This window comes from Antrostomus carolinensis, unplaced genomic scaffold (assembly GCF_000700745.2).
Source record: "Antrostomus carolinensis isolate BGI_N321 unplaced genomic scaffold, ASM70074v2 scaffold15022, whole genome shotgun sequence".
Taxonomy (NCBI): domain Eukaryota; kingdom Metazoa; phylum Chordata; class Aves; order Caprimulgiformes; family Caprimulgidae; genus Antrostomus; species Antrostomus carolinensis.
This window is the reverse complement of record NW_010300294.1, coordinates 14,530-36,843: the sequence shown is the minus strand read 5'-3', so window position 1 is coordinate 36,843 and position 22,314 is coordinate 14,530. Positions and strand designations below refer to the sequence as shown.

Genomic DNA, 22,314 nt, shown 5'->3' with positions numbered 1-22,314 from the left:
AGAGCCCTCTCATTCTGTTAATTAGATTCTACAGAATCACAAGGTTCTGGCTTTATTTTTGATGCCAATAGGACAGCGTGTCACAACCATGGCAATCAATTGCTCTGAAACAAACCCCTTTGGATGATGATATCACAGAAGCAATGTCAGAGTGTGTCAGCACTGAAAGATGGGAAACTCGGTGGCAAGCACCCAGTGACTGCAGCTAGTTCAACCTGCTAGTAAGTCATGAGAGGGGAAACTTGTTGGATTTACTCTGCAAAAGGCAGTCAGATGGTAGAGCCAAACGGTCTTACCTTTTTATCCTTGTCTCATACTCTAGTTTTTGCTTGGCCATCTCTTGCTTCAAGCTGGAGACCAGGCTGTGCAAAGCACTGTGATTGTTAGTACTGCTGGCCACAAATGTTTCACTGTTATCGCTGCTGCTGGTGGCTCGGCTGCTGTGGCCCCCCACACTCCTCCTGTCACTTTTGTTCTCGTAGTCACCCGGGTTAGAAAGGTCTTCATGTGGTGGTCCATCCAGCACAGAGTCTTCAAAGTTACCCACATAAAAGTCCTGCTCAGGGCAGGTGGTGGTGGATGAACGACAGGAGTTGGAGTGCTCAGGGAGAGATATTTCACATGAGGATGTTGACCAGGTGGCACTGTCCACACTCTGTTTGTCATCAGAATTCACCATAGAGAACTGCTGGTGGACATTGTCGTAGGTGGAAAGCCTGTTGTGCTGGCCTGACTCACTCACTGATTCCTTCTGCTTGTTGTCCCTCAGTGTGACGTAGCCGTTGGGCACCCAGCCCGGGGTCCGGCTGTTGAGGGTGTTGCTGTGCCCGTCTGTGCTAGAAACACCCATCCGCAGAGCTCCGTTCTGCACGCTGTGTGTGCCCATCTTAGTCACCGGTCCTTTCAGGGATGACGTTCTCCTGGTTTGCAGGGGACAGTTTGGTAAGGTCTGGCTCTTCTCAGGGCCCTCCACGGAGCTGCTGAAGGACCCGTTGGTGACTATGCCACTACCTTTATTAAAAGCAGGATTTTTTTTCACCATAAGTGGTGGGCTTCTGGTGACATCTAGTTTCTGGATGCTGTTCCTGGGGCTGTTTGTCTTGCTGCCTGGCAGAGCAGTTGGAGACTCATTGTCCATGCTTCCCCTTTGGGGAGACTCAGGTTTGTCCCAAGAGCAGCGCCTCACTGCTGTCTCTTTGGTGTTGTTGTTCTCTTTGTTCTGTAGCTGCCCCGCAGTCGCTTTCTTTGGCATTTCATTGTTGTTGTTGCACGCTTCGGGTCCCGTCTGAGGGTCTGCATCCTTGGGAAACAGCTCTTCATGTTTGCTGATCATCACTGACATTAGCTGCTGGACTACTACTGTACCTGAAAGGAGACACCGAGAGCACGTGGTCATTAATGGCCTGTTTTCTTTGGGGTGTAAATATGCTTTATCCAGCAGATTCCACAAATACTTAGTAAACATTCAGCTTATACAAACATTTACACAATGCTTCCATCATGTTTAACATGCCTGAAATGCCTCTGGCTACCTGGCCAGATCAGCACCACCTCTGAATGAGAAGCTGAACACGAGTCGGCAATGTGCGCTCGCAGCCCAGAAGGCCAATAACCATGTCCTGGGCTGTATCCAGAGCAGCGTGGGCAGCAGGTCGAGGGAGGTGATTCTCCCCCTCTACTCCACTCTTGTAAGGCCCCACCTGGAATACTGCGTCCAGTTCTGGAGCCCCCATCACAAGAGAGACATGGAGCAGTTAGAACAAGTCCAGAGAAGGGCCACCAGGATGATCCAAGGGCTGAAGCACCTCTCCTATGAAGACAGGCTGAGAGAGTTGGGGCTGTTCAGCCTGGAAGAGAGAAGGCTCCAGGGAGACCTTCTAGTGGCCTCCCAGTACCTGAAGGGGCTACAAGAAAGCTGGGGAAGGGCTTTTCATAAGGGCAGTTAATGACAAAACAAGGGGAAATGGGTATAAGCTGAAAGAGGGGAGGTTTAGATTAGATATTAGGAAGAAGTTCTTCACTGTGAGGGTGGGGAGACACTGGAACAGGTTGCCCAGAGAAGCTGTGGATGCCCCCTCCCTGGAAGTGTTCAAGGCCAGACTGGATGAGGCTTTGAGCAACCTGGTCTAGTGGAAGGTGTCCCTGCTGATGGCAGGGGGGTTGGAACTGGATGATCTTTTAGCTCCCTTCCAACCCAAACCATTCTATGATTCCTTCCATCAGAGCAAGCCAGCAGGTCTCACAGACCCCCTAAGAACAGGAACTTTTGTCAAGAAGCTCTTACTGTGACAGTAACTGCATCCTGGGAAGACCACAGAAGATGATAACAAGTAGCAAAGGATAACATCACCCTAAGTGATGTGTTTCAACTCAATGGGGAGATCATTTTTAAAACCGAAAGTCTTATTCTGGCACAGCACTTGCATTTAGTAGTTCAAGAGAAAACGGGCAGGCGAGGGATTTGTGTTGCTGGAACACAGATGTTTTAGTCTTTTGGAGCAAAACGGGGCAGTAATGCGACAGAATGAATTTCACGTGAATGCCTTTAACCGCTCCGGGGCGAGACTATATGCAGCCAGGGAACTATGACACGTTACAGCACAGTATGGAACTAATACAGGACCACAGCTTGCTACTTGCTGTAATAAATGGCTTCTTTTCCTCATAAAGAACAACCCCTTGGTGTGCACAGCACTTGACTGCACTGTAATTTACACACTAGCCTTTATAACTGGACTTGGGGTAAAAAAGATGTGCAACTCTATTTTGTTAAGCAGACTCTAATTAAAGATCATTAAGAGTATTTCAGGAACAAGGTCAAGGTAGTTATAATAACCACCTCATTTTTAAGCTCCTAGAGAGCTTTCAGAAGCCTTCTGTGCTCTTCTAATCAATAATTTCCCACTGTGCAACACTGTTTCACATAAATTCCTTCGTAATACTCTGGATATTTATACCCCACCTTTTTAAAATACAACTACTAAGAGCCAATTCAACGTGGCTACTCGACAGCATCTTTTTTTGGTATTCTTGTTTGTTTGCTAAGGCAAAATCACACATGAGAACTATGCAGCAGGAAAATTCATTTAGTTTTAGCTGTATTCCTTCTGAGAGCATGAGCTGTTACGTGCAGATTTTTACTGCAAACAATGCACTGTACTCAGGCAACTTTTATTGCTGCATTTGACAGGAACAAAATTGCCCCATGATTGGAATTCTGGCAAATCTGTCTTGAACCAAACAAAACCAACTCCTCATCCTCATTATATAGGTATGGTTACCCACAGCTGCATGTTTGACTTTGAATGATCATGCAAGATCACGTCTCTTCCAAAAAGCAAAGAGCAATGAAGAAGGGTGGCCATGAGCACCAACTGATGTACAGTCCTTGTTAGAGGTTCCTATACATTTAACAACGTGTAGCCCAATTGCTCATCAACATTGTCTCATGTCAAATCTTAAAGTTATGCTTAAGAGAAGTCATAAATCTGTTTAATCAAGCCTGTTTCTCGTTAGTTAAATAATATATGTATTTCCCTTCAATAAGTGTAGCATCCGTGCCATTTCCTGCAGCAGCCACCTTCATTTTAGTGCTAGGGCCGTTGATAAGCAGGTTGGAGAGCTGCTTTCAAGAACTGGAAAAACTTATTTTTCCCTTTCCACCCAATTTAAAACAAAACAAAACTTTCTTCCTCAAACTTTCAAAAAAAAAAACCCAACCAAAAAACCCAAACCAACCCACAAACTTTAGGCTGCACCCAGTTCTGGAGAAATACAAACCTAGAAGACAGTATTTTATTTCGGAATGGCTAACTCTTCTCTCCCTGCTCTAAATCTCCATTTGTCTCCCCTGCCCAAGGTGAGCTGAAGATACATGGTATCCCATCAGTAAATGTCATCCTGTGAGATACCATTGTCCTCAACTTCACTGGTTTAAATCAGCTCTGACATCTGTCTCCAATTCCAGTCTACTGAACAATTTTAAGTACTTTTTGTACTATTTAATGCAAAAGCATGGGGAAAAAAGGAAAAAAAAAAGGGACAGTTTGCTGCCTGACCAAGAGAAACACTCACAGCAGTTATCTGCCAGGCTGCTAAGCTCTACAGAAGTGTCATGGTAAAGAAAGCTACAATTTCAGGCAGTCTGGTAGTTCTGCAGGTACAAACAAGGAGGTGGGTTGAAAGTGAAGCGAGTGATAGGCAGCACACGTGCACACACTCACAAAAATGTAACTCCTGGGAGAGACATGACAAGACAGTTGGAAGAGGAAGGAAACAAAGCAGAAAAGACTCTTGGTGTTTCTCTCTCAAATACTACGGGGAGATGATATAAGATGGGTAAAGCAGGACTTCAATGACACAGTGAAGCTTATCTCTGCACCCCTGTATCGGGTAGCCACAGTGCATTTGAGACAAGCCTGTACCAAGGGGAAGCCACAAATGCAGATTTACAGGTATTTGAAGATGCACAGGTTTGATGATACTCATGCACAGTCACAATACACACGCACATAAATCCAACTCCTGCTCTTGCAAACCCTTTTGAGTCAAACACATGATCAAACCATTCTCTGTGACAATGAGAAGCCAGACATCAAAGTGAAGACGATAATTAAAAACACTTCCCATGTTAGAGTATTTTCTGGCTTGTCTGAGCTGCTGTTCAGACAGCTAACCCTGGGTGTTCACTGCTTTCATACACAATTTGGAAATGCCATGTTTCTGTTCACAACAACATAGTTATTGGAAAATAAAATAAAAATAAATAAAAGGAAAAAGGAGGAAACAAGTAAATTAACACAGTATATGGGGAACTGTTGTATCTGGGGAAGATAAAAAGCATCAAACTTGCAGAAAAATAATAAATCCACATGTTCTCAAATAAATTATGAACACTAACACTGCATCTTTGAGTTTTGGTAAAATTTTAGGTGCAGGGTCATTGTGCAGCCCTAATTTCTGAGAAAGTAAATCCTACATAGTAAGAAAAAGGTGTTTGGAGGGACTTATTTTTGTCTTAATCCCAGCAAAATGCTACAGCTGGACATTGCTATGAAGAACAGAACGCAGCTGACAGATTGATCACTGTTGTGCAAGAAGACATGAAATACACCACTGCCTTCTGAGGGATTCTACGTGGGTCACTGCAGTATCATCCTGAAGAACTGCAGGTAAAATATTAACTGCACTGCAACCACATGTGCTAAATAAGAACCTGCCGTATTTGCAGCAAATTTTGAGAGAGAAAGTACATTTTAGTCAAGTTGCCAGGGCAGCACAATCTCATGCAAAGTCTGCAATGCTGCACATGTCAGTCACTTTTATAGTAACCTGTGAGATTTAACCCAGAAGTCCCTCCAAGTTGAAGAATTCTGTGTCTGTAAAACAGATATCTGGAATTTACTGCACATACTATGTGGACTGGTATGTAGTGTCAATAAACTTCAAGACATTCCTTCTTTCTATGACAAGTTATCTACAGTAATCTTACCCTCCATGATAGTCAGAGGATCTTCCACTTTGGGGCGAAGGATGTTGGGGCCAAAAACGGTAGCCAGATTTTGCACACTCATTTTGTTTATGCCTGAGTAAGACTGGACTTCATCAAGGAACCTGTGAGGAGGAAAGAGACCTTTAAGGAACATGTAAAAAGGAAATTTAAAAAAAAAAAAAAAAAGACAAAGTGTGCTATGGTTTCTTAACATAGTCCTAGTATTTCATTCCAAATCCTCTTGAAAGCTCAAGGCTCTTCTCAACTTCTTCGGATTTTCTTCAAAATGGTACATGGATAACAAAATGTAAATCTCAATCTGGACTGACTACAAGATAACTCTGTTGAAGATGATAACTTTCTCCAGCATAATTTATCAACTATTTGGCTCATAAAATATCCTCACAAAGCAAACTGCCAATTAAACAAAAGTTTGTATTCTTTCAGATTTTTTTTTTTAATGCTGAGAACTTCCTGTAAGTTCCCAAATCACAGCTATGTAAGACATGTTTTTTAAGATTTTAGATGTATCCACAAAACTATCCCATATACTACAAGACATACACAGTTTTCAAGGAGACCCTACTTCAGGAGTATACAGCCAAAGCCAATAACTGCAGTTAGAAATGGGAAAACCAGGGTCCTATAAAGTGGAAAGAATATATTTACTTCTACCTTCTTGTGTTTCTTGCTGCGTACAGCCTGCTTGTGAAAGGAAAGTCATAACTGTGCACCTTGATAGAGCAAATTACTAATTAGTCAACCTGTATTTTTAATGCATTCCCTTAAGTTCACCAATCCTCCGACTGTGAGTAATGCTTTTCCTTCAGGGCACACACACAGACAGGTTTTTCTGACAGCTCACAGTTATAAATACCAGTGTGATATTCTTACAAGAGCACTTACCTACAGATATATTTCAGCAGATTATAATTGACAGCTGGCAGGCTTTTCACTTGCTTCACCAGTTCTTTCAGGCCCTTTAAGTGGTTTAAGGAAAAAAAAAAAAGGCGGGGAGGCAGAGTTTATTAGTATTTTACTAGAGATTCAAAAAAATGTCAGCAATTCCAATTCCAAGACAATAAACACATTGCTGAAACTGCAGTGTTAAATGCTAAATATAGGTTTCCATCAGGAATAGCTTATGGATTTCCCCAACCCATTTTGGATGGGGAGAGCTGTATTTGACTAACAAGGATTAGCTCTGAATAAAAATAAATAAGTAAATAAATAACTTGGTTTCATCCTTTCCCTTCTCTTTCACTCTTTCTTTTTTTGACCAGCAGCTCCATTCTTCTTTCTGCTGATAACAGGGCTGAGGCTTCCAGGAACAGTCCTAGTTTGAACTAGTTGGCATTTTCATATGAGAAACTATTTGGGTATTTTACCCATTTTTGGTCCACACTAGATTCAGACCAATAAACAGTTAATTTCAGTTTGTGCCCACCCTGGGAATGGGACAAGCAGAGTATCACACACTAATTTCTGTGTCCTCTAGAAACAGACCCTGGCTACACTCCTTACCAACCACCAAAAGCCCAGTACTTTTTCAGTACGGGCTTTTAATTACAATATATTATGAAAACAAAAGCAAATCAAGATGGGTTGACCATCACAGTGCACAAGTTTGCTGGTTGTGGGTGCTAAGAAAGGAAACAAGATGCACAGCTCTCTCCCTTAACAGTGACTGCACTTTTAACTTCTGCATGAAGACCAACTGAAAATCTAGTCAGACAGCCTTACAGTTGGGCTGCTGGGCCACCATAAAGAAGACTGAAGTGGCTCATCACCCATAGGACTGAGTTTTCACAACCTGCCAGCACCAACTCCAGCACCAACAGGCCACTGTAATTTCAATCTTGCTTTCAAAATTAATTTAGTAAAGTGTCTTGGAGCATTGCTGCAGAGGAACTACATAAATACACTCTGGACTAAGCCCATGTAAAATGACTAAAATTTTAATGTGAAAATGAATATCACTACAAGTATGAACTGCGTGATGACTAACTTGAGCTGTCAGGTGGAGCTTTACGTTGGAGCTGTCAATGGTTAGAGACATACACAACACACACAAGCAAAGAGCTGCCACTTTAGCTTTGAGGATCCCCTGCCATAACTTGTGCAAAAAGCAGCTCAAATTAAACCAGCTGAATAGCCCACTCCCACCTTTTGCAAGCAGCCAAGAAAAATGTGCAAGCTTGTAGCAAGCTGTAAAGGACAGCAAAGAAACCAGTCTGATTTCAGTGGGTGTAAGAGATAATGACCAGAGAAGACAGTTTGTTACAGATCTTTCTTCCCCTCCCATTCCAGCAGATGGGAACAACTACCACCTCTGCTGTTGGTGGTCATCAGCTGAAGGCTCAGAAAGGAGATGGTCTCTCAGTTAGAAGAAAGGGGCTCTGACTCATCTTAATTAATTAGAAGATTATGTAGGAGGGGTTCCAGTTCTCACAGGATTTGAAATGTCAAAAAAGGAATTAAACTGAAAATTTAGGGGAGTATACTGAAATCAACAAAATGAGCCTATTTGTATTTACTTTGAAAATATCAGGGTTGACCTCATTACCCATAAGCACATAGAAATATGTAAAAACAAGCACTTAGCTTCTTATGTCTTCAGACTAATACAGAGAAGGCCCATACCACTGCAGGGCACATATTCTGAGTCAGAACCCTTATTTTGCTCATCTGTGTTGTGCTGTTTTAAAATAGTCTGGAAGGTGGCCTGCTTCCATCCTTTCGAGGCCTTCGGATTCCATGACAGGCAATGAATAGTCTGCTGGCCTTCAAGTATCCTGACACTTAGAAGAAAATGACTCCTGATTTAATGGCAAGAGTTAGACAGCAACTACCAAGACCCTTCCTTTCACAGTTCAGAATGATAGTCCATGAAAACACAAGTCTCTTCCATGCAAAATGGAAGCTATTGACCACAATGATGCTTACTTGAACTGGATTCAGTGACATGTAAAAAATACAGCTAAGGTTATGTTATGTGCCTTTATTTAGACCTTCAAATGACCTAAGTGGCAACAATTTTCATATAAAACCAGCCTCAATTAACAGATGCACATCTTAAATTAGGATAGGTAATTACCAGCTTCTCTGTTCCTCGGAACAGGTTATAATATAACATGGCAGCCTTTTATTTCACCTCACTCACCGTTTCTTCCTCTTTGCTGAGCATTTTGGCACAGGAAAGAAAATCTTCGTATTTTGCGTAGGGTATGACTGGTTCTGGGAGTTCCCTCAGGTACAGCTTGAGCAGTGATGCCACTGTGTGCACATCTGTATTGCTGTTGGGTTGGAATACAGGAAATCGTTACCGTGAATCGGGATAATACTGGGAGATTGACAGGCTTAAAACTGCCACTTCATTTCTCCATTGTCACCCCAGATTTCACTCATCAGCAGTAGATACGTGTTTGTTTGGGGTTTTTTTTATCCTATAAAGAACTCAGGATACCTGCAAGCAAAAGTCTGTCAACTCTGCTGATTTATTACTAGAAATAATTACACGTAAGGCCCTATTTGCAGGCACAGGGATTGAGAAAATCTTGTCTTTCATTGACAGGCATCTCACATCAGGTGTGCAAAATCCATCTGAACTGATGCTTTTCATTTTCACCTGAGCCAGAAACCAGCATTATATTTACACAGTGGGGATTATTCTCCTACCAGACCTGGCCCCAGCTCCCAAAACATGCTCAGCATGTCTCAATTCCACTGTTATCACCATCTCCTCTGGTATCAGAGTATTAAGGAAGCAAGTTTTAAAGGAGATCATATATACCATAGATGTTTAGTTGAAACTTCCCCATCTGAAATACAGTTCTTTCCCTGGCATGCATCTTTTTCCTCTGGGCTCCCACAAAATGACTACCGTGCCTTTTAGCTCTACTTTTTCAGTTACACTGAAAACCTGGATATAATTTACACACAGAACTGTAAATCCATGGGAAATGAGTTTTAGCTCTGTCCTGTACCAAGTAAGCTAAGGCATTGCAAGTCACCAAACTTTGAGAATGTCTGAATGCCAGCAAAACATGTAACATTATAGGGCTGACGCTCGCAGACCTGGTATGACATGTGCTTTCTCATAATTATATTTGCAGAAACTTAAGGCTTTTATGGATACAGCTAGTAGGAGCCTAGGCTGATTATCAGGTGTACTAAAAGATGAGGAGAAGGATCAAAATCACAAGTTGAGAGTATGCAATAAAACTTGCTTAAATGTTTCTGTGGTGTGTAGAGTTACACTGTGGTAATTGAGGAGTACTTCTCAGAAAAGAAATAAATAGAAATAGATAAAAACTACAAGTTAGCGTGAAAAAAAACTTTCTTGCATTACTTCTGACTGCATCTCTGGGTTTAGCTGCTCAGGCATTTATTCAGATCCTTACTGGAATGTTCTACATGCTTTCCCTGATTCAGATTGAGAGTTGTACTACTAACTGGTATCTTTCCCTCTGACTTCTGAAAAATTTAAAAAACAGGTACTAAATTATGCTAATTTCATTCATAAGAAACAGAAAATGCACAGACATTTCTACAACGTGCATTTTTTGTGCACTTTCTTTTTCCTTGAAGACTTCACATTTGAAACATTTTTTAAACTCTCGGTCTCTCAAAGGGAACCACTGGTATTTGATGCATTTCAGCTTTGCTAGAGGTATGTTAATCATTATTTGGGAACCATCTGTTAAAACTATAATGGCTTTTACTCAGTTAATTCTTAACAAGAATGATGGGAACAACCTTAGATTAATGTGGTATGGTATGAGCAATCTAAGTCAAAACAGAAGAGAAATGATAAAGCACTGTATATATTTAAATGTTAACCACCACCATCCTCCTCAAAATAAATTCCCAGAAAACATTTATATTTCAGCCATGGATAGATGATCTTTAAGGTTCCTTCCAACCCAAACCATTCTGTGAGTCTATAACATATATAAGGAACAGTACTTACCACACATAAAACCAGATACAGTTGTACTGTATTATGAGATTTCAAATGCTAACTCAGATTTGGCCTCTAACCTTTGCCTTCTACCTGTCCCCAGTCCAGATGCAAACTAAGCGAACTGAAGCTCTTTTGGACATCCTGGCTAATAAAACTCTTTACAGACTGCACAACCCTGTGGCTTAAAACCCAGACCCCAGTAATCTCTCAGGTAGTTGCTTACACGTCTTTGGCCACTGGTGCCAGTTTTTAGAGCACAACCATGGCACATGTGCCCAGGCAGTTGCCAGTAGTCAGCCTTATCCAAGAAGCCAATTCTACAGAGAGGTCTTCAGTTTCCTAAGTTGTCGGTGCCTCACGAAAGCAAAAAGCAAATACAGAGGGAAAGTCTTTTGCTAAGTCAAACTCTGAAGGAGAGCAGCAGCCACAGAGAGCAAGATGTGATGTGGCAGCCTTGGGACAGTGCCCTACATTGCAGCATGAAAGGGAGCACGGACCATCAGTCTGCAGAGAATTTAACTCTGATTGCTCAGCATTGATGTCTTCCTGAGAATGTTATTAATACCATTTTTATTATTTAAACAAGGAAACTCCCCAGTCCTTGCTGAGGAACTCAAGTCCATCTTTCCAGACCCTATTTGCATAAAATTAGAGACCTTTCCAAAATACAAGATTCAACCAGCATGAGTGAGAGAAATTACTGAAGAACAATTAAAAGTTAGCACACAGGTCTCCCAGGGAGGAGATTAAGCAATATCATCCTCCCTTCTTCATACTGCCAGGACCACGCTTCATGTCAGACATGAGAATAGTTTTACAGCAGTCCCTTGGTGTGAAGTGGAATACTTGCTCCTTGAGGGCACAGCAGATGGAAGACAAAAACCCTGAAGAAGGGGACAAAAGCCCTGAAAACTGATGCAATTTATAAACTTTCTCTTTTCAGTGTGAAGTACTGATGGACCACCACTGCGAAGGGTTAGTCGAGCACTGAAAACTGTGGCTCTACCTAGGAAGAGCTGAGAGAAATAAGGATGCTGAGGAGCAAGGAAACAATAAAAAAAAAAATCTTGTGTTCTCAAACCAACCTCCTGAAATACATGCTGTATACGAGTCTACAGAAAGGTGCTTTCTGAGCTGGGGTTAGAAATCCAGGTCCCAATTAGTAGATGAGGAAACATTAGCTTTTTTTTATTATTATTATTATTATTATTATTATTGTTGTTATTATTATTATTATTTAAATTTGCTTCTGCTGACAGAATGCCAAGTCGATACCGCGGACTGCCACAAGATGGTGGGCCTGCAAAATAAGATTTTGGAAAATATCTTTTGTTACTTTCCCCGCCCCCAGCCCCAAACTGTACTGGAACACCACTTAGGACTTAATCTATCTGTATAGAAATTACCACACAGATTTTGGCAGCATAAACAAAAATACATACACACACACACACCCCCACACCCTGCTACTCCCCTGCCTGCAAAACTCTGAGAATTGGATTTTTAAGTTCTATTTAGCAACAGTTAGACAAAAGCAAGAAACTTTCTTCTTTCAATGTAAATGCTGGTATAAAAACATGTCAATATTTTTATAATAATGTAACTACAAGTGTTTTCTATAATCTGAGACCTGTTAAGACCTTGCACTCTAGTAGTATTTTTGTCACCTTTTGTTTTAAAATACAGAGGAAAACTGAAAAATAGCAGACTCCAGTTTTAATCCAGGATCAGGAGCATTTATTTCCCTTCTTGTCTGCAGTGTTCTATCCACAGCCTAAGTCCACCAACAGCATTTCTACATCTGCCTCGAGGGCATCTGTGTGGTTTGCAAGACGTGGATCTTCCCAAGGCCTGTAGAGGACCTTTTCCTCCTGGACTTTCTCCAGCTACAACAGATCAGTGTAAGACAAGGCAGTATTTCTCCCTTCAAACCTGGCCTCGCTCATATTCTAGGACTGTTACAGCTACAGAAACTTGATGATTATACTGATCTTGATATTTCTTTTGCTATCCAACAGAGTAATATCAAAGAGTTCCATGATTACACATTCATAATTAACATGATTAAAAGTATTCATTAACAAGAATTAAAACAGAGGGTGTCAATTCTAGCAGAAAATCCTCTGTTATCTAAATTGGAACAACCTTCATGAATTGAGGCAGACTTTCTCCAAGTGCACCATGAATAATTACAAGCTCGAAATGGGAATGACAAAGCAAGAAGCAGAAAACTGAATGAAACACAAAAAGCATCAGCAAGCTGAGAAACAGTCTATTTTGGCATTCCAGTCGTGCTGGAAAGTCTGAGAAAGATCACTTACCTCCCTAAAACATTAACACTGCTTTACTGTTGATACATTTCCAAAGGAGCATCCCCCACTCCAGCACTGTCCATACAAAGGCATTGCAAATGCAAACGCACCACAGCCTCTCCTTAGTCATCAGACTACACATATTCAAAGCCCCATTCATCTGAACTTTGTCATTAATATCCCTCACAGCATTGCTGTTTTGACAGCACTTTCCTTTGTGATACCACAGACACTGTGGAAGTGGCTGTCAGACTGATTACGCTGCCTGGAGTTTTTCCACCCTCTCTACCATAAACAAAAATTACTGAAGCCCATCGGGTCACCAGAAATCCACGCATAACCCTCGCACTCGGGCAAGCAGACGGTGTGTTCAGAGAGCTGGAGTCAGCGCTTCAGAGCACAAAGCCAACAAGCTCCTCATCAGCTCTCAGAGAGGAAATATTAACAGGGCAAGGTCACATTACAAAAAGATTAATGCTGTGCCAGAAATAGCTCTAGAGCATGATGACACATAAACAGTTTGCCTAAAGAACAAGCAGTAGGGAACAACAAGCTGTGAGGCTGTAATTCAATTTAGGAGTTCTGATAATAAAATGAAGGAGAACAGTACAGTTCAAACAGTCTGTGTGTCAGTACCTCCTGGAACTACTAGAGTAACAGCTCCATCGTTTCACATGTGTCACAGATCCCTCACCGACACATCCTGTACCCACCACAACATTTGCTGACTCTGTCCCAGCTCAGCTGCATTCAGGTCTGTAGAGCAGCTCTCAGACCAGTAGAGATGTCTTCCTGACATGGGAGGATGAGTTCCTAACTGGCTGCCCAGTGTGTACCTTTGCTGCTCGTCTGCAGACAGCTTCGGTGAGATGCTAGAGCCTGTGATAAACCAGTGATGAAACACTGAGTAAGCAACATCAAGGGAATATCTACATACAGAGAGAATCAGAGCAGTGTTACTGCCGAGAAGCCAGGACCCAGAGGCTAAGAGGGCAAAGCCTGTGTTCAGTAACGTTACGGTGAATCAGGAGTGGTTCAAGCTGATTTGGGGTCTCGGGCTTTGGTCCAGAAATTCAAATGTCAGGTCAAATGCATAAACTGGATGAATGTCCTATGTGATTTTTGTGCTCCCCCCTGTGTAGGTACCTTCAAAGCATTACTCTCTATATCATGGACTATATATACACACCCTATATATGTATATCTGTGCCTCATCTAAGTACTAGCTGAAATTTTGCCTACAACTTGTGAAACATACATGAGAGCATTTACCATTTTAAGCCCCAAGCTGTCCATCCTCCTCTCCTTGCTGCTGCAAAAGCCTGGCTTTACTTTAAATTAACACTGATCTCAATTCTTGTGTTTCTGTTTAGACAGAGAAAAAAAACCACACACACATATTCTGCCCTTTTTTCCTTGTGCTCATGTTTTTTACCATCCATGCTGCTTTCCAGGAACCCATTCAGGGGACTGAGCACTGCAAGGAACACTGAAGACTGAGAGATTCATTTTCCAAGTTAGACATTCGCTTCAGTAACTATAACAGCAGCCAATTCATTCAGATTAGAAAGTGATACTTCAAAAGCAGGAATAAAGACAGCAATTTAGGACAGACAAATGAAAAGAAAAACTCTATGGAAGGACATTCAAAATTAAGTTAGAAAAATACAGATCCTTAAAGAGAGACACAAGTGCTTTCATGTAAGGTGGGCAGAGGCCTGAGAAACAAACAGGTTCCCATCAGGAAAAATATCAACCAGCTCCAGTGAATACTCTGCTAATTTATTTTATCATCTTCAAGGTTGTTCAGAAAAGCTGTTAAGTTTCTGCAAGATTTTGCAGGGATTGCAAGTCTATATAAAACATGGAAAACCACTACAAATAAACTACCTGTTCTTGCTTACTGAAAGAGAGAGCCATAAATCTTGCAGCCCTAACTAAGGATGCTTCAAAAGACGCACTCTCAGACCTTCCACGTAGTAACAAACCATCATCCTTTCTTAAAGGTGACCATGGCCATCCAAGAAGTCATTTGTCACTGGGAAGTGAAATACACAGCTGTCTTTTTTAATAAATAAATAAATAAATAAAAATCACAGCTGACACATCACTCCTTTTCTAAAACTGAAATTCGTGCAAAGCAACTACAAATGTTAATTCCCCGCCAAGTAACTAAAAACACACTCTCTTACAGCAGGACACCAATTAAACTGTTTTAACGACGCTTGCATCACACTAGAAATGCATCTCCTAACGTGTATTTAATTGCTAGACTAGGTCTTTAAATTGTGCCATGTGCAGAGGTTATTTCTTCTGGCTGGTTAGAGAGAGGGCTGGAATTGGAAAGGATATGGAAGTGGCTGCAGAGGCCTATCTGATGAGCAGATTGTGAGGATCAGGGAAGGAAGCCTGCAACAGACAGAAGCAAACAGGAATTTTCACAGGCCCAAGATCATTTGTGTTTGGCAGGAACCAGCTTCCTAGTAAAGACTTAATTTCACAGAAAAATGTTTTGTTTAGGGATTACTAGACTTTCCCACTAGGAAGGGAATGAAGCCCCTTCCTTGTGGGGAACTATCTGCTTCTAAACAAAGAAATTCTTACATACAGGTTTGTATTTGGAAATGAAAGAACAGTTTTCATAACCAGTGATTTCCAAGTCAATGCCTAGTTGCAGTCTGTACAGTGCCAGTGCAGACTGCAGCCTCACTGAAACAGGTCCAGTTTCTTGCATCCACCAGCATTTTCCAGCACACTCTGTCTCTGGAGGAGAGTAAGAACTGTGCACGAGGCCCTTCTCACCTTGAGGATGTTACCTTAGTACCAGCCTCGCCATCGTCTTACTCTGTTTCAACAGCCCTGGTGATTAAATGCACAGGAACACACCAGTTGTACATTATGGATTATTCAAATAACAGTCAGCGTTTGCCAGCTGTCACATCCTGCCCCTTACAGACCCTGCTCTCAGCCGACTGCAGCGGTGACTGGAGCAGTAAGCACTATTGCATTCTTCTTTAGAGGAATTCATGCCCATAGAGGATGTAATAGGGATTTTGTTTTGCTAAATATGCATTTATGTGCTTTCCTTCTCTCTTGTGCATGCACACCAATGCAGGCAGGTGAGCTATGTAGCTTTAAACTCTTCTGAACTACTGGACTATACACATCAATGATAGTAGTTATGAAAATCCAAGCCACATCCATCGATCGATCACAGAAGTATTAATATTTCTTTCAACAACATTTCAGATATTTTTTTTCTCCCTGAGCAATTTTAACTCTCATGTCATCTAGTAGTAATTGTTATGAAAAGTAGATTAAAAGAGGTCATATAAAAAGAGAAATCCAGTTTCATACCCCTTCTAGGTAAAAATTGTAGAACAAACCCTTATGTTATTTTCCTTATGCAGTGCCGTATTTGCTGTGCTGATTTTACAGAACAAATAGGCATAATCCACTTTGCATCTTTACAAATGTATGATTTTTAAAGAAGCTGAGGGACTTTTAAATTTAAAATATAAGCCACACAAGCAGAGAGAAGCAAATACCCCAAGGGCAAGCAAAATGGATTCCCCAGAGGGGACAATTTTACACAGAGGTGGAGCTGTACTGGAAATACCAAGGATATTTCAAATAGTAGCAAGCATGAGTGATTGCCTAATTGCACTGTTAGTCCCTCAAAGCAGATTTCACAACATGTGCAGATACATACAGAGGGAGCGAGGTATTTATTGATTTTGGGTTTTAAACTGACATACAATTTTCAGGTTTGGTTTTGGTTTTTTTTCTTCACACAAAAGACCTCAGCAGTTTTCAGTTGTAGCAGCTGTACCTCCCCTTTCCAAGACCACAAGAAATGCTGATGTTACAGTTTTCATACTAGGGGGGCTGGAGTGTTGGATGTTTCAGATCAGATCCTGGGGGTTTTCTCTTTCTGCGAGTGTAAGGAATTTCAAATACTGGTTCCACTCTCATACATAAAGCTCACAATTCTTCAGCAACATCTTATCCAACTACAAGATCAAGATCAAATTAATACACAGAGGTTTCTGTCACACTCTGACTTGGCTGGGATTCACTCTGCAATTTTATAACTGACTCTGCCATCGGAACATCCTGCTGTTAACTCACGTGAGAGCTGCCATTTGTCAAACGTGTTTTATGTTTCAAAACATGGCTGCATTTTCTTTTGAGCAAAGCTGTTTTACTGCTCCTTTCAAACATGCCACATTTATTCTGCTTGCATTCGTTCTGTGGTCTTCTTTGCCAAACAGGAACGGATGGTAACAGAGGAAGGAAGGGCAGGGTCACCACAGAAGTGTGGACAGCACCTGAACTCTGGGCAAAAGAGCAGATGGTGCCTTTGAACTCCAGCTCCCAGCAGCCATAAGCTGTTTTAAGATGGTGCAATGATCTTAAAACAGAGGTGACATTTTAAAGGAGTATTAATCATGGCTGTACGATCTTACCTTTGCTTTTGCTTGTAATTCTACAAGTTACATATTTTACTGAATTAGCTAAAAAAGCATAAAGCGAAGGATTATTTAATAATTTCTCACACAAGCATACACGCAAGCCTGCACACACATTTCAAAGCATCTTCACTTGTTCTAAAGTCTTTGTTTGACTTACATGCACTTATACACAGAAAAAAACATCAGTCTGAAAAACAGCAAGCTCCTCAAACATCAGCTCTTTGTATTAGTTCCAGCACTGATGACAGCAGCTAGTCTTTCTGCCAGAGCCACTGACCCGGCACCGCTACAGAAGCGTGACTTCGATTCTGTTCTGTTTTGTGCCCCATCAACAGAACAGCTCTAACTGCAAACATCTTTATTATTATCGATGTATGAGAACGAGCCAAATCTAAATTAATAAACAGAGCCTAGGTAGATATTGCACCACTGGTCTTTTGGCTAATAATAACATAAAATTACAGATTAAACACCCTGGATCTGGAGGTTCATGAGAGAAAGTAAGCATGGACCCCTAATGTATATATATTTTTTCTTTTTTTCTACAGCAACTTCTCGTATTGTGGCCACTTTCCAAGAGCTGAACTTGCCAAACCTGGAAACAACCATGCCACTGCTCAGCACAAGGAGAAGAAAAGTTACCCCAAAACAAGGTAAGAGAATTTCTGTCTGCCTGACTTCTGGACCATTGCTACACCTAAATCACACCTCTCCAAACTCAAATGTGACAGAGTAAACTGGAAAAGTCCCCTTCACAACGAGACATGCTGACATACATATAAATTCTCAGCTTCAGAAGCAGAACTGCAGGACTAGCAATTTATAGGCAACTCCTGCTGATGTTTCTAATTGTTATAGTAGAGATTATGTGCCTTCTTCACAGCAGCAGCATGTAAAATCTCTTCTCCATTTCACTGCTAAAGCTCAGCTAGCATGCCTGTTCCTGGGGCTCATTAGTCTGTGCTACAGATGTTGCTAGATAACCTTGGGGGGAAAAAAAAATATAAAAAAAATAAAAGCAGCTGAGCCCTGGTCTCATTTGTTTCGAACAGACAGAATTTGAGCACCTCTTTCAAGCTGTACTTCTCAGTGGGGTGTTCAGTACATCATCTTCCTGGAGTTTGGGGGTGGCTTGTTTTCTTAAGCATTTCCTCCACAATTATTTGGCTTACAGGCACAGAAAAAATAACCTTTTGTTTCTGCCATTCGCCTACTTGTATCTCTGGTAAGGTTGTGCCAGAGACGTGATCAGTAACATTTATCTTAATGTCCAAGTAAGGAAAATGTACCCAATGGATGCTTCTTTACTGTTTTTAGATCAGCTACACAGTATTTGGACAGTCAGTGAGCATGCTACAAACATTTATCAGCTAACACTGTCACTTCTCACAGTCCTCTGGGCTCCTTAAAGCTATTTTCTGGTCTGTTATCGTAACTCTCACCTTCCAATGAGAAACTAATAAACTTCACAGGAAGACAATTAACTTTTCTTTTCCAGAGCATTTTAAATTCTTGACATTTCTTGAAGTGAGGGTCAGGACTGAGGAAACTGTTGGAGATAAAACAGCATTACAGATGTCTGCCTTCTGTGCATCTGTGATATACATACCTCCATGCATATCAAATTTGCTCACTTCATAGCAATAGGGAAGGGGGGGAGGTAAATGGTTTCCAGCAAACAGGTTCATATCATGACATGTTTTTGCACTACAAGATCAAGCTATGCCTTCCTTCCTGTTACTTGCATTGCCATCAGGCAAAGATCCCACAAAATAAATGTATCCTGCCCCTTGGAGGTGTGGTACAGATGTCACTTAGGGCACACACTGAGGACAACCACTGTTTAATAGTCTTTTGAATTGGAACTTCATTGTATGAATCCTGATCAGAGTTAAAAAGGCTATGTGGTAAGATAACCCACTGGTTCTGTGGGTTTCTGCCCACTCTGAATATGTGGGCTAGTACTATCAATGCTTATAGGAGGAGGATTGAACTTGCACAAAAATTTAATCTTACAGAAGACCGAAGTTGTACACATGCTGCAGTGAACAGGACTGGGCTCTTCCTTGGCTGAGAAAATGCTCATTAGCTTTGCAAAACTGTATAAATAATGGAATACAAATTGGACCCGTACCCTCAAAACCACGTAGGTTTGTTACTATTGTCACAACAACTTTTATTTTAAGACCAAATGCCCAAAATTATAAAGGAATACCTAAAAGTAGATTTCCCTTCCAGTCAGTTTTATAGATAACAGAACATACTGAAATTGGTGACAAGAGAAGGTCTTCCTTAGTGGAGCTGACTAAATGCCAGCATCACTACTGGATTTCAAATGATACTAAGATCAAGGTAATACAGATATTTTTGATTAAGCCAAACCATTCGCAATACTGTTCCTAACCAGCTTTTTCCAAATATAAATTCTACAGAAACGCTTTGAAATCAGACATCAAAGTCAGGGGGGAGAAAAAAAAAGTACAAATAAAAGACATTTTAGAGTGATAATAGGAAACATACAGAAAAACCTACAAAAACTTGACATTCCATCTGCTGCTGCCACGTGTTTTACAGCACCGTGGGTCAGCCAGTACAGCAGATTGTGTCCTGTCTAGGCTTCAGGAGTAGGGGACAGCTGGAGGATTTTACCTGTCAAAAGAAGGCTTCTCTCCACAGTCAAATGCATCTTGTAGCTCCTTGACAAGATTTGCCTGCCCAGGCAAGCGAAAAAGACCTTCTTCCTTTAGCCCCCGCTGTCGGATAAAATCCACGCACTGTTCCACCAGCAGAGGAGCCAAGCGGTTCCCATATCGCTTCTCGTACCGAACAGTATCTTCCAGCTTCTGGCCAAAAATACCTGCGTGGAAAAAAAGAGAAATTCTACTTGGTTGAGATTCATAAAAACATTTGAGGAGCCTGTGTCTTCTGTTACAACCCATGCAATGTACAGATCATTTAAATGCACGGACAATTAAACTACTCCTAAGAATAAAACGTTCAATTTCACCTTTGAGACTCTCATGGAAATACACTGCTGACATATTTTACAACAGTGCTCAAAAGCATTATTTAAAATAAAGTACTGTAAATGATTTTTCAGACCATAAGCATAGATAGAAATAATAGAAATTGGATTTTCCATCGCAAAACTTCTGATTCAAAAGTGATACACATCTCCATCTTCTTTGGTTCATGTCTAATTATCTATAAAAAATAAGTAGCTCCTGTATCAGATTCAATGGCATATAAACAGTGCCTTTACACATGGAGGGCAAAAAAATTATAACTCAGGATTTCATTCCAACTAAACCAAATTATTAATTAAGTTTTCCCACATAAACAAAGACCATTCTTATCATGTATTACCAAATTGCATTATCACTATCTGCTTTAGCAACAATAAATGTTGTGTATGAAAAAAGATCCTGACATGAAAGGTGAAATATATCAGACAAACTGCAGGAAACCTGCATTTGTACTTAACCTCAGAAGAACACGGAGGTTTTTTGATAGAATTCACTTCAACCCAAGTCTGAGGATATCACTGCTACCACTGGAAAGACAGCTACTCTTCATAACTTATTTTACCTCTCCCTTTCAAACTGCAGAGCCAGCCATCAGAGAGAGCATCACAATAATGTTCAGGCACGTAATCTGTGATGGAAGGTCTCCCTTGAGACCACCGTTTGTTGAATAGTATTGAGGCTGAAGCAAGGCAATTCAATTTCTATATATAACAAGACAACGCTCAGTTCTGAGGCAGTCATGATCAGAATCTAAAGACCAAATAACTACCTGTGCTTGGAAGGCTCCTTTTCCAATTATGTACACAATAAAGTGGGGGAAAAAAAGCAAGGCAGTAAGTCAAATTGTGCCCTTCCCTGAGCACACAGTTCCTACTGGTTTAAAAATATTCAACAAGGAGAACAGAGTTGTTTTGGTTTGTTTTTTCTAAAGAAAGCCCGAAGTTGAGCTAGTCAGCTTTTTGCTCTTGGCACAAAAACTTCATTTGTCCATAAATTACAATTAGATGAACAAGTAACCACAAGCTAAGGTAGCATTCAGACTGAAGTGTCCTTGAGGGTAACCTTCAACGTGTACATTTTTCCTCCAACGAAAGAAAAATAACTCACACCTCAGCTGCAGGGGGGAAAGTTGCCTTGCATATGCTCTGTGATGTTATGGCAAGTGGGTGGTGAGCTGCCTGTCACCCATACTGAAGGTCTGGGGTTTGTGCTATTAATTTAAGTGCTATTAATTTTTACTGCAGCACGGGATGTAACTGGATAGAGTAACTGATGTCCAGCTAAGACACCCAGAAAATGTTCTGAGATGCAGAGCAGCATATTTTGTGATTTCCATGTTACTCACACTTGTGGATGCCAAAACCAGCAGTAGGTAAGGGGACTGAACATCACACAGTCATTCTTTATTCGCTCTCTTTTTTCCTGTTGTACAAAACCCAAACCCCAATAATTAGCAATTAAAGAAGGAATTTTTGAAGTTTCAGAGTGAGTCAAGCTTGGAAGAACACCAACGGACGTGGAATATTTGGTGTCCGCAACGTTCAGCCTCTTCACGCTGGCAGAGGAGTTAAAGTAAGTTTTCTTAATTCTTTGATACCTTCCTAACCTGCAAACTGCCTCTGGGGATGGCAGGAGTATTAAATATATTTGGGTTTCTTGTATTTCTGTCCAAGTTAAGGGTTGCTGCTGGTCAACATGGAGGTAATCCTCAAGTCCATCCATTTTCTAGACCCTCCTTCTAAAAGTAGTGGAATTAAGGAGGAAGGTCCACTGAGAGTCAGTTAAGGAATCTGTGGGAGTTTGGGGATTTCAGAGTCCTTCTTAATATACAAGAAGGCTGCTGTTCAGTGCCCCCAAAATCATCCCCTCTCCTGGCTGAACAAGCCCTACTCCCCCTGCCTCTCCTCAAAGGGCATATGCTCTAGCTCCCAAGCATCTTGGTGGCCCTTTGCTCAACTCCCTCAAGTTTTATCTTCCTTTTTTTTAAATAAATGGACGCAATATTTGGAATACAGTGTAAAACATGCTAAGCAGAGGGTGTTAA

The 22,314-nt window shown here is 41.2% G+C and overlaps 1 protein-coding gene across 2 annotated transcripts in view; it reads right to left on the bottom strand.

Annotated features, from left to right (window-relative positions):
• Positions 1-22,314, bottom strand: part of ARHGAP24 (Rho GTPase activating protein 24) — a 35,254-nt gene that overhangs the window by 2,030 nt on the left and 10,910 nt on the right. For both annotated transcript variants that reach the window (XM_010163100.2, XM_010163099.2), the window contains exons 2-6: positions 19,894-20,101; positions 8,655-8,787; positions 6,398-6,471; positions 5,492-5,613; positions 297-1,365 (exon numbers count right to left, since the gene is read on the bottom strand). In XM_010163100.2, the coding sequence (XP_010161402.1) occupies positions 297-1,365; positions 5,492-5,613; positions 6,398-6,471; positions 8,655-8,787; positions 19,894-20,101 (1,606 nt within the window). The remainder of the gene's footprint in view (positions 1-296; positions 1,366-5,491; positions 5,614-6,397; positions 6,472-8,654; positions 8,788-19,893; positions 20,102-22,314) is intronic.